The following is a 12,472-nucleotide window of genomic DNA, read 5'->3' as shown; positions in this document are numbered from 1 at the left end:
AAGTTTGATCTGGTTTGGGTTTTTTTCTCTTTTTCTTGAAGTAGCTTTGTGTTTGTGTTAGAGATGGGGAAATAGTCACGGTGTCTACTTAGAGAAAAACCCAAACGGGAAGACCAAGATCCCCGCATTACTTTCTTGATGTTGTATTAGTTATCTCCGCAAGAAGTTGGTGCGCTAAATCTCAGCTACGCTTCCCCGCTTCACTGTCTCTGAAGTCCTGAAAAGCATTAAAATGCATAACAGCAGTGTTTAGCTTCACTGCTCATTAGAGCAGCACAGAACTAATAGTAATATTGTTGTAACTTGACAAAGCCATCTAAATCCATGCGTGTTTTCTTGTGAAAGCTTCCTAAACATGCTGCTAAATCCTCTAAAAAGCTACTAAACGGCTTTGGCAACCATTAGCACAGCATAAGCGGGGGAACTCTTTTCAGTAAGTGAACAAACAGAGAAAATATGCTGAATAGCTGGACAAATGTGTTTCAGCTGGCTCTTTCATTTATAGATATAAGGGAGCAGTCAATATCAATCACTGTTTTCCCTGTTGCACTGGAAATCACAATATCTCTTTTCATTCCGCAAGCTCTTTTCACCACAGTAATGTGTCTTTAGAGTGACACTGGCATCAGCCTGTTTCCGCTGTCTGAAGTCCAGAGAGCTTAAAAACACATTGCAGGGTATGAGACCTTAACCCTCCTCCCCTTCCACACACCCCTCTCCTTCCAGCCTTCCTTTCTGAATTAATTGTTTTTACTTCTTTCCCAGCGTAAAGCTGAAAAAGAAAAGTGCCCGCAGAGCCTGGGAATATCTGCTCTTGCACTTTGGGGACAGAAAAATGTGTCGCTGGTTGTTGGGGTTTTAATTTACCAGGTGTTGCGGGGGGTTTAACACAAGGTAATATGATTATTGAGTTAATTTGCAGCCGACTGTAATATGAAATGTAATGTTACTGTGGTTTGAATTTCAAGCTATATCCTGTTTCTTGGATGCCCTAAACACCCGCAACCTCATTTATTCAAAAAAAAAAAAAAAAAATTTAAGAAACTGTCCTTGTGAGTATCTGGCATTTGGAGTATGTTGATATTCTTACGTTCACTTTCTTCCTTTCAAGCAATATATTTTTTAATAATAATGCTATGGGGTTTTGTTTTGTTTCTTTGCAGATAACAGCAGTCTGTAGAGAAGCAGCCCTTCTAGCTCTTCAGGAAGACATACATGCCAAATCGATCGTGGGACGGCACTTTCGGTACGCGCTGACTGTCGTGACCCCAAGGATTCCTGATTCATTAATCCGGTTTTATGCAGATTATCAGCAGCAAAGTGGACTGCACGCGCTTTGAAAGGCAAATTAATACGTACCCCCATTCACGGCGTGAATAGCAAATTTCCTTCGTAAGTTGTCAAAAGCTAAAGAATTTTGTGTTGTAAGTGAGTGGGGTGTCCAAAGTTAACTGAAGTGCAGAATCGTCGTAATAAATGCCTGTGTGGAAGTTCTGAGTGTGACGGATTATCGTCCAAAACTTGATATTTTACAATTGCAGTGGTATAATCTGGGTTTTAGAGGTAGTAACATTGCTGGTTTAAGTCAGTTTATCTGACGGTATATCCCTGTGTCAAAACATAATTATCAAATTCTGGATGTTTGGTGGATTCTTGGCCCTAAAGAGAACAGCAGCAAGTGTCATTGCTGTCTTCATTTGTTCCTGCCTCATCCGAGGACCATCCCAGTGAGGCTCAGACCCTGGGGAGCGGCCTCACTGCAAAAATGCTGAAAATTATTCTGAATCTTTTGATTTATGATCTCCAGAAAAGCTGCCAAACAGGCTTGCCGAACACAGAGCTTTCCGAGATAAAGCTAAGGTATCCTGACTGATTACAGTGAAACATTTCTCTTTGGTCTTAAACAACTCCTTTTTACACATACTGGGAAGCAGGCACCTTCAAAATTGGACATCCCTTAGCTACCTGTACATTTCAGAATAGTCAACTGCATCTAATTCTTGGCTAACCTGAAACCACTGCCAGGCGTCGGCAGAAGATTTTTTTGTTGTTGTTGTTTGTTTGTTTGTTTCCATCAAAATAAATAGGAATGTTGAGTGCTAATTTAAAGCTGGCCACTTAAAATCCTAATGAATCCTAATTAACGAATAAGCAAACCTCCTTGCAAATACTGTTATAAATGACCACAAAATAGTTCAGGGACAGATAAGATCTTTTCAGCGTATTTCTTTGTTCTATCATCTGTTGAAACACTGACAGGTCCTTATGGGCTCTCTGCTCTTGCACTCAGTACGAAATGGAAGTAAGCAAACTCATTTTCAGCATTTTGCCCCACAATAGAAAGATTGAGCTTTTCTATTCCAGACATGAGAAATAGAGGAGAAAGGTAAAGCAAAGCCAACGCAAACTTTAACAACAATTTTTTAACAAGGTGACAAAAACCTGAATTTCAGTATGCACTTCTGTGTTTTCCTGGTCTTTTGGAGGTGAGTAGGAGAATTTACCAGTTAAAATTTTAGCCACATCCTGCTTTTACTTGTTGGAGTAAACAAGAAATATCATTTCAGGCTTTGTCACATGTAAGGTTATTTTGCGGGTTTGTTTTCCTGGTGGTCCTGCAGGCTTTTCTGTCTTGCAGCCATTACATATGTATTCATGGGAGAGCTATAAATATTTAGAAATCTATAGCTGTGAGAAATCTGTATGTATCTAAGTCATCTTTCTACCATATTTGCTTTTATTATCAATATGAAATTTAAAAAGTCATCTCTTGGCCTTGATGATGGTTTTTCTCTTTTCACTTAGCTTCACTCTGTACACAATTTGTAGCTTTTAAACAGAAATCTACTATTTTTAAATCACAACTTTTCTATTTTATTCTAACCCCTTGTTGCTATAATTAGCATTTAATTTTACTATCACTTGAAAAGGATTAGAGGATGAGGAAAAGCAGGTTACTTACTTTGTCTGACGTATGTGCAGGTTTTTCCTTTTTTTTCATTGTTTGACTCTTTAATAGTACAACAGGCAGAGGGAATTAAGAAAATTATAAACTGGAAAAGTTGCCTTGGGGATCAAGACTGCATTTGAAACTACTTAATCCTTCTTTTCTAAACTCTATATACTCCAGCTTGAAGGTCAGGATGCAAACCATTTATCGTAACCATTACATTTTTGACATTTCCAAAAAAGAAATGCCATACCATTATCCGCTGGCACTGTCCTCCAGCCTGTGTTCCTGAAGGGAGGAAAGAGACACTGTAGTTTTTACTGCCAATAACAAATCCTGTTTGTAATTTTGTGTCCTAAAACTAACGCTACGTGGTGCTCCAGATGAGTAGTAAGATCGTCGTTTCTTGGGAAGTGCTCAGATCCCTTGGGAACATGCACCAAGGCGTGAATCTGAACTGGGAAACTAAGGGAGAGGCAGATGGGAGCTGGCTGCCCTTTCCGTACGTGGACTCCTGTTGCCGTCAGAGGGAATTTTGCACAATGAATTTTAGGACATTAGGAGAGAATGCTGGCCCATGACTGCTGTTTGTGCCTTCAGAAAAAAACCCCATCCCTGCAAATATTTATCTTCTCACCCGCATGGCACCACATTTATCCACGTGGTACCAAATCTCTTGATCCATACCTACATGCCTGAAGTGATTTTAAATGTAGGAAGCTCCCCTTTTTATCATTGGGTTTGTGGAACTTGATTTTTTTAAAAAGTAAGGTACTCTGAAGGCAATTAAGTTATGGCAAAGTTCTGAAGTCTGTAGAAGGTTTACGTTGTTCCCAAATATTCTGTTTGGGAAACTTGGCTAGTCTGATGCTACTCAAAATCTTACTCCACCCCAAGCCACAGATAAATTGAGATTTAAAGAAAAGCATGATGATTCCCCTTCTGGTTCCTAATGACAGATCGCTGTCATCATGGAGTAGCAACTTGAAACCTTCTTGTGAGAATTCTGGAAAATGACCAAATATTCCGTTTTGGTCAAAGCACATCAGCAAAGTAGCCCTTTCATAATCCAGTCCAGGGAGTGCTTTTGCACCCCCAGCCTCTCGTTGGAACTTACTGATGAGGGCACTGTAGGATAGAGCACTTTGAAGGTATCTTCTGTTAACCTGTCGTTTAAATGAGTGGGTTTTAATTCAGAGCTGAACTTTCCAGAGCGTGTTTTACTGAACACATTGTGCCTTGGCACCGAATCAAATCGCTGGCAGTGTGAGGCCGTAGAAGCCCGAACACCTCTACGCTTCAGAGTAAACCGAAGATAGAGGCGTTCGTTCTTCTGCTGGGTTAATCACATTTATTGTTGTTTGGATGTTTCAGTGGGATTTAATTTTAATAAAACAAGAGAGGCTCAGTGAGTAGAAAAGAAGGCATCTGAGAAGAACATCTCTCTCCCATCCTCTCTTTAACTGTTGAAGTGGTTCCTAGACTTACTTCTTTATGTTCTTTAGAAATACAGTGTTTTTCCTGCCTGCCATTATCTTTTGGAGCCAGTTTTTGGCCCAAATACTGCTTGAGTTGCAGAATTGTTAACATTAAATCAGCTTTTCAATGTTTCAGGCCCATTTTGCTTAAATACAAAGTCTAACTTTTTCCTCCAGTAACAACGTCTTGCAAAACGGCATAAAATGTCTTCTGACAGGTTTGCCAAAAATGACCAGGAGAATATTTATGATCAAAATGCTAAAACGTCTTCACTTAACTTGAAAAAAAAGTTCAGTCCTGTGTTCTCCCTAATGCATAAAGCAGATTTTCACTGCAAGTGCAATATACAATTCTTAATCCTGGAAAAAGAATAAAGTTTATTGTAGATAATTTTCCTACAGTCTCTAAATGAGAACAGAACATAAGGTTTACGGAGTTCAGGTGTGAGGGCGAACACCGGGGACAGAATAAAAATCATTTTCAGAGATGGTTATTCAAAATCATCGAACTTAGACTTGTCAGCCCTTTCAAATATTGATTTTTCTGGTTTGTGTATTCTGGCACTTTCCTTTTAGTTTCTTTACTCATTTTAAATCTCGAAGTGTGGTTCTTCTCCTTCAGAAACGGGGCACATACCAAACATCATGCTCCTATAACTGAGCATCAGTTGATTAGTGCTGTGGGAAGGCTGTCTCTGGGCGATGTTTCCCCGTGAAGCGGGTGTCAAACTCCATGCTGATGGGGCATGGAGAGGGGTAAGACGAACTGTAAGGGCTGGTGTTTTGCCATTTATTGCCCGGGGAGTTGAAGTTAACTGATGGACACAAGTTCATGGGTGGGACAATTGTCCCTCCTTAGTGCAACAGGCAAGTATCAGGGCTGTGGAGGAGGCTGACCCTTAAGGCTTTTGGTTGTTTCTGGCTCTCCCAGAGAAAGCGATGGATTGGGTGGGTGAAACAGTATTACCAATGCTAGAAAAGCCAACATCCAGTGGTTGTGGTAGCTCAGTATCTAGTGCTAGCTAGGAGAGAACTTAGAAGGAATTGTACTTGGAAGATGAAGAGTCACACATGCCCCTGGAAGGCAGGCACCCACTGTCAAAACCTCGGCAAAAGCCCCTGAAAGAATTAGTAAAAGGCAGGCATAAAGAACTCGCCTCGCTTCCTGTGATCACAAAGTTGGGACAAAACTGAACGGGCTCTCTTCACACTTCTGTGCTTGCAGCAGGAGCTGGGTACAAACCGACCTGCGCCTTGACCTCCTCGTGACATGTGTGATGGGGAGGTCCACTGCTTGGCCACCACTGACAAAGCCAGCACCTACGGAGAGACGGGGTGAAGGAGGGTGGATAGTTGGTGCATTCCAGCCACTCCAAAGTGACCTATTGGCCACTGGACACAGGAGCCAGATGGCCTATGTAAGGCTTCTTGTAGCTGCTTCAAACTCTGTCTTGAGGTCCTGGTCAACGTGGAGCTAACCCGTAACAGAGTTGCATTTGGAAAACTGGTTTTGCATTGTGACCCTTCTGTATTTGTACTTAACATTGTTGTTGGGGTTGTAGTGAATTGCAGTAGTTTTTATCTGCTATGAACCTCAGAATCTTTTGCTTTTGCTGCTGCCTTTTTTTTTCCTTTGACATGAAAGAAAATACTGTAGGCGATCTAATGCCTGCGATTTAATAAAGAGCTTTTCCTAGGGAGTGGGTGCAAGAGGCATGCAGAATCGCAATTGTATTTGGGCATGTTTTGAATGGCAGGTTAACATCTGGAAGACAAATATTTCAGCTGAAACCTACTCCTAATCTTGGGGTTTGTGTCTGCTCTTTCTGCAACTGCTACCTGTTCATTTATTAATCTTTTCTGTAGGAAACTCAGCCATGCGTTTTCTCCAGGGCTTTATGTGTTCTGTGTTAAATCTTTTAAATGGTGTCATTCTTCCCTGCAGACTTAAATCCAACGACTGCAGAGTCCTGATAGGAGAAGGAGATGTGTGTTTTCTCTGTTAACTAAGTCCGCCAAGGACCGGGCCGGTGAGGGGGAAAGAGCCCCGCTCTGTGTTTGCGTGGCAGGCCTCCAGCACGAGCGCAGGTGTTGCAAGAGAAGGCAATGGCAACCAGATGACATTCTTTCCCCTTGAACTAGCGTGGAGCCATTCCTCAAACAGAGTACGGGTCCTTCCAAGAAAATTTGAGGCTAGCGTGTTGACTGCATGTGCCTGTGTAAAACCCATGGCGATAAAGCCTGGATGCATTTAGCTAAAAGATTAGGGGAGCGGAATCACTCTCCGTTCCCTCAGCAGTCATTGGAGAGGCACTGGCAGATGGTCCAGGCAGTGATTTATCCCAGCTAAGAGCTGAAGTACCTTTTTGGAGGTGCTAAAGGGGATGGCTGATGTCAGGAGAGGCCCCTAGGCACTTACCTGGAGCAAGTGCCTAGAAGTAGCTGGAAGGAATTGAGAGCAGTGACTCTCAAGATATTGAGAAAAACATTTCACCAACTTGTGCAAATATATCCTGTTTGCATAAATGGTTCTGGAAATGCTGTTGGTCTCTTCCTCTCAATCCCTGTGTCTGTGTGGCACGGCAGTGTGCTCTTAACCGCACACCCCCACACCCACCTCTGATTTTTTTTATCCCCTTTACTAACACAGAGGGGTTTTCACATCTCTGTTTGGTAAAGTAAATGCCTCCGCATCAGCAGGGTGTGGAAAGGGCTTTGATAACCTTCAAGGTGAAACACTTGTCAGCTCTCACTTTATCCAGGAACGGATTATCTGGGCTGTGGAATAATGAGGTCATGTCTTCCCTCCACACCGCTGGCAAGAGCTTCAGATTTCACACAGGGGTAGCTGCTTACATCGAGCCTGCTCCGCTTCACGCCGTTTAAAGCTACCCCCTTCTCTGTCAGCCAGTTTTCCCAAAACTGGGGGGGTGAAGCGTGTTCATACAGCCTCATTTGCACGACGCGAGGTGTCTTCGTGGTGCATGGATCGCTGTCTTAACCGCGAGTTGGTTGGGTTTGATGCAGAAGTGCAAGGTGCCAGTGGCAGAGTGACTTGCATGTGCTGCTGCAGCTACGTACAGGAATATAGAGCGGGATTTGGTGGGTGAGTGGACCAAAGCCATACGGCTTTTTCCAGGTGATTGTCCCACGAGTCAGCTCGCTGCGCTGCCGTGAGTCTAAATCTGCAGCTTTCATGCTGAGCCATCGCTTTGAGAGTGGCCATGGACGCGAAAGATCCCTAAAGCACACAAGTCTTCAGGTGTCAAAGGCCTATGGGTGCTTAAGTAGATTAGCAAACAAACAAATCTGGTAGTATTCGGGAATGCTTCCTCACCCCCTAAGTAGGGATTATTCTACCAAACCAGCAAATGCTACCCTTCTGCCTAGTAAATCTGCCTTTCAGATAACTACACTCTTTAATTAACAATATTCTTAGGGGGAAAAAAAGGCAAATAGGAAAGCATATTGAAAACTTCCATGTGGACTTCAAGAAAAGCACAGAAAAGTTAAAGAGACCCTGTGAAAACTGAGGTTACTACAGTGCTGGCAGTTGCATCCCTGGGATGCTACACCAGAAAGGTGACTACAACAGAAAATGTTGCCCTTCACTTTTGTTTTACAGAACTCAGTACCATTTTATGTACAAACACGTGACATAACTCACCCTCAGCTTTCTTCTGTGAAAATCTCCATCAAACTGCCTGCTTTTTATCTGTAGAAACAACTGGTTACCTTGATCAGATTCCGCGTTCATAATCTGTAGTTTTGGTAAAAAGCTGCTGCTGTTAATATGTAATGCATCACAGCAACCCGTTACACTTTTACTACAAAAGGGTGTTTTATTTTCCTGCGGGATGAACAGTGATCAAGGATCAGCTGGTAGTGCCAAGTGCCTTGATAAGACAATTGGCCGCATACAGCTTTGTTAGGCCCCTTCCTGGGCTGGCCAGAGCCACTTTACGGGAGATGGTAGGAGAGCTCTTCTTTACCTGCTGGGCTGTTGGGGATCTGAGTTTGGGGATCGCTGTCTGCTGGGCGAGAAGGTAAGCGCCCGGCATCGGAGCCCTTACTGATTAACCATGGTGAGGGGAGGGTGGGAGAGGAGATAGAGAAAATGTGCGAGAATAAACATGTGGATTAGGAAGGTTACCCTGAAATTAAACACTGACTGATGGGAAGGTGGTGGGGCTGATGGAGTTGGAAGGAGGCAGGAAGTAGGAATGCTGATTATAATCAGAGCAGGGGCTGATTTGTGTTATTTTGATGCAGATTTCGGTGTTCTGGTGAGCTGAAGGAGGGTGACAGTCACCCTGGCCCTGTGGTAGGAAGCCTGTCACTGCTGAGCGCAAGGTGGAGTCTGGCTTTGAGCTCATTAACCCCATCAGCACTGGATTAGCAGATGTGTTTCTGGAGCTTGACTCTTGCAGACACGTAAGGTGTGTATAAAGTGGTAGATGTTACGATTCATACTTTCTTGGTTTGGTTTTGTTTATTTAACATCAAAGACTAAATTCTTCTAGGCCAGCCCTGGCTTCTGCATTGCTCTCGCTAAATGTTTCCCATGCAGCAGGAAGAACACCCTTGCGGTTGCTTTCTTCCAGGAAAAAGAAATTCTCACATCTTCCCCCTCTCCTCCAAAATGGACTTTGTTGACTGGAGAAGATAACAATTGCAGCAGGGCAGCGCTAAAGGCAGAACATGGTGTTTGCTGCATGTGGAAGCGAGACCTCTCTGAAGTCTTTGGAGCAACCCCTCCTGAAGTGCAGCAAGCCCCAGAGAATTTTCTGGGTGCAGAGAATTTTTACAGATTTTAATTTTTTTCCTCCTGGAAATATTTCATTATCGTATCATTGGCAGGGTTCAGCACAGCTGCAGAAACTTTAAAAGAAAAAAATTAAGACACAGATTCTCTTCTTCTGAATTTTTCAGAAAATCAGTATCAGGTAGTGGTATCAAGAGAGAGAAGGGGAATTTTACCCTTTTTCTCAATGAGAAGAAGAGGAATAGGTCGGGGGGTAAAAATCTAAGAAAAAGCAGAGAGGAAGAGAAATGAGTAGAAAGCATGTGTGGAAAGTTTCCTCCTTCCTTCTAAGTCTGCTCATTGTTTATTTATAAACTCTACAAGAAAAACGATGAGATGGAGAAGAAGGAAAAGCCAGAGCAACGATAACAAGCTCAAAGAGGTTTTATTTTTCTAGAAGCGTTTGTAGCCATCAAAAGGTTCTTGCACCTTCAACAGCCCATTTTGTTCCTCGCTACTGGTTTTCACGTAAATCTGCTTGGCCATCTCCTGAGCAGACCCGACAGAAGATGTGTGGCTTGCGAAAAAGGACTTGCTGAGAAGCTGATGTGAATCGTGTGGAGGAAGCTGCACAAGACAAGAGGAGTGGTGGGGAGAGGTGATGCAAGGCAGAACGGATGGCGTGACGTGAAAAGCAGCGTCCCAGAACAGCACTTTAAAAAGAAAAAAAGTGAGTGCTGCTCTGCCCTAGCCTGGGTCCAAGCGGCTGTGTTGCGCCGTGCCGTCTCCAGAGGCAGAGCCGGGGCAGAGCTCTGAGGAGAATAGCATCCTTGGGCAAGTACAAAATTAAAAAGCCCTAACCCTGTAAAAAAAATGACGGTAGATTAAATTGAAAAAAAATATTCCCTGTCTATTGTCATGGTATCTAATAGGAAATGCAGGTGCCTATTATCAAGGTATCTAAAATGAAAGTGTATGAATGTTGAGAACATTCAACAAAACCAATTGGGTTTGTCTGGTGGTTCCTTCAGAAAAAAAGCGTGGTTGACTGTTTGCTGGGGTGTGTTTTCAAAAGTGCTTATTTGGAAGAGTATCTTGGAGATGGATTTGCAGAAAGATGTGTTTTATATCTTGGAGTCAGTTCTGTCAGGATTGGACTTAGCCTGATTTTTTAGGAACAGTCAATATCTTCAATATTATGAATGCCCTGTAAGTTTAAGCTGGATTTATCCTTTTGGATTGTCTTGGGCTGGGGGGTGGGGGTGGGGGGGGAAACACAGAAGAAGTTGAAGAAGTTGAGACAAAGCTGTGCAGAGCAGGACTATCAAGGTTTTGAACTTTGCTCCAAGGTGAATAAGGAGCCTGTAGGGCTTGGAAACAGGAGCAAAATGTGTTCAGGCTGACTTCTCTTCTGAGGCACCTTGCCGTGCACTGGAGACACTCCAGTTATTTTTGTAGTAGTTCCATTCAGTGGTCTCTGGATGGACAGACAGACAGCTAGATACACCAACTGCTCCTCACAGGACAGGAGGAAAGCTTCCTAGGCCAAAAAAAAAACCCCAACCCCCCTTGTTTTCTGAACACTGAGCGCGCTGCAGTTGTCCAAGAGCAGCGGGGACTCTGCTGCAATGAAGAGCAGTCACGGCAATAGAACATCAGGTCCTAGGCTTTGATCATTGCTCCTTCACAAACACCTCCGAGGGCTCTCTGCTTTGTGCAAGCCTTGTGTTTGTCTCCCCCCTCATCGGTCTTGACCTGTCTGATTTTCAACTTTCTGGTTATTTCCTTCCTCCAGTCTTGGGGGTGGCATGAGTTAAAATACATCAATATGCATGAAATACCAGTGGGAATATAATTTTAGATATGTCTTAAGCTCCTGAAAATTGTACTATACTTCCCAGTCACACATGATGTTAAAATTATTCTTTACTGGATAAAATAAAATAGCCATGTAGGACATGTTTTCTTTCTCTGGGGCTGTTTTTAAATTAAAGTTGTGGGTTTGGTTTTTTGGGGTTTTTTTTCTACCCAGGCTGCTTTCCCCACATCTAGAAACTGCCATTCTGTAGGAAGGTTTTCAGGCTAGGAGACGAGAAAGTTGAACTATTATCCTAGTCGGCTCTTCTTGTGACACCTTTGGAAGTCATTTCTCCCCCGTGAGACTTATCTTTCTGCCTCTTTGGTAAAGTACTTTGAGATCTCTGATTAGAGCATAGAAGTAAAGTTCCGTGCTAGCTCTAAAGTGCCGCAGTTACATCGATTAAAGGAAAGATCCCCCACCCCATGACGTTGATAGCAGCATATGTGGAAGGGAACTAATGGTGGTTATGACTTGCTGAGACCCTCCAGTTGTAACACATTTGTCCTGCCTTATGTAAGGGCTGGAAACAAAATGCGCATAATAACCTGGGGTTTTTAATCTCTGCAAAACATAATTAAGTATTTGAAAGGGTGGTTGGAGGGTTAAGCTAGGAAGAATAAACTAGTAGTATAATAACATCTGTATTAAAATAAAAAAAGAAAAACAGTCAACACACAGATTTAAGGTGTTATATAATCTCTGTTAAACTTGCTCTGGGAAATCCTCCAAGAGCCGGTGTCAGTCTCCATTTTGTACAAGTCTGTACATAACCTTTATAAGAATTTGTATGAAGTTGGGTGGGGAAACAGTGAAAGAAAAAGTCAGAATAGAATGTAGCCTGACCAAAGTCTTTCTGCGATGGAGCATTCAGAGCAGGAACGGAGGGAGGTTTGTTCCTTTGCAGGTCTTTCCACAAAGCCATCCCCTCCCTCTGCATGGGTGGTTTCCAGCGCCTCATCCCAGGCAGCGGGCTTCCCGGTGCAATCGCATTTCCCTTTTGCCATCGAGCGGCAGCCTGGAAGGCTTCTAGGTGCATTAATCTCATAAGCAATCACTGCTTTGAGATGTTATGTTAAAAAACAGTCACGCTTCTCTCCGCTGGACGCTGCCGTGCCGTGGGCACAGTCTAGCGTGTCGATGGCACCGTCGGCCGCCTAGACAGTACCTATCAGTTTGTGTTTGCGCTGTTGCTTACACATACAGAAATTAATTTAAGGACTGCTAATAGCACAGAACACGGACCATACCACAGAGCTGTTTCTTTTCCAGGAGCTCAGTCGCTGCCTCTCTTATACGTAGATGGTATTCGCTTACCTCTCCTCTGAGAATAACTTGGAGCAAAGTGGTTCGAAGCATGGTGTTTAGATACTTGGGGGGAAAGGTGCTGAAAACAGAGGAATTATTCGCACTCCTGTGAAATGTGGAAGAAGCTCTTAGCA

General features: G+C 43.2%; 1 protein-coding gene across 1 annotated transcript in view; it reads left to right on the top strand.

Annotated features, from left to right (window-relative positions):
• Window positions 1-1,681, top strand: part of SPATA5 (spermatogenesis associated 5) — a 200,415-nt gene extending 198,734 nt beyond the window's left edge. Inside the window, exon 15 of the mRNA XM_035897605.1 lies at window positions 1,164-1,681. Within this exon, the coding sequence (XP_035753498.1) occupies window positions 1,164-1,340 (177 nt within the window). The 3' untranslated portion in view covers window positions 1,341-1,681. The remainder of the gene's footprint in view (window positions 1-1,163) is intronic.
• The last annotated feature ends 10,791 nt before the right edge of the window (window positions 1,682-12,472 follow it).

The sequence above is a fragment of the Egretta garzetta genome, unplaced genomic scaffold (assembly GCF_000687185.1).
Source record: "Egretta garzetta isolate BGI_Z169 unplaced genomic scaffold, ASM68718v1 scaffold467, whole genome shotgun sequence".
In the NCBI taxonomy this organism is placed as follows: Eukaryota; Metazoa; Chordata; class Aves; order Pelecaniformes; family Ardeidae; genus Egretta; species Egretta garzetta.
This window is presented reverse-complemented; position numbering and strand designations above follow the sequence as displayed.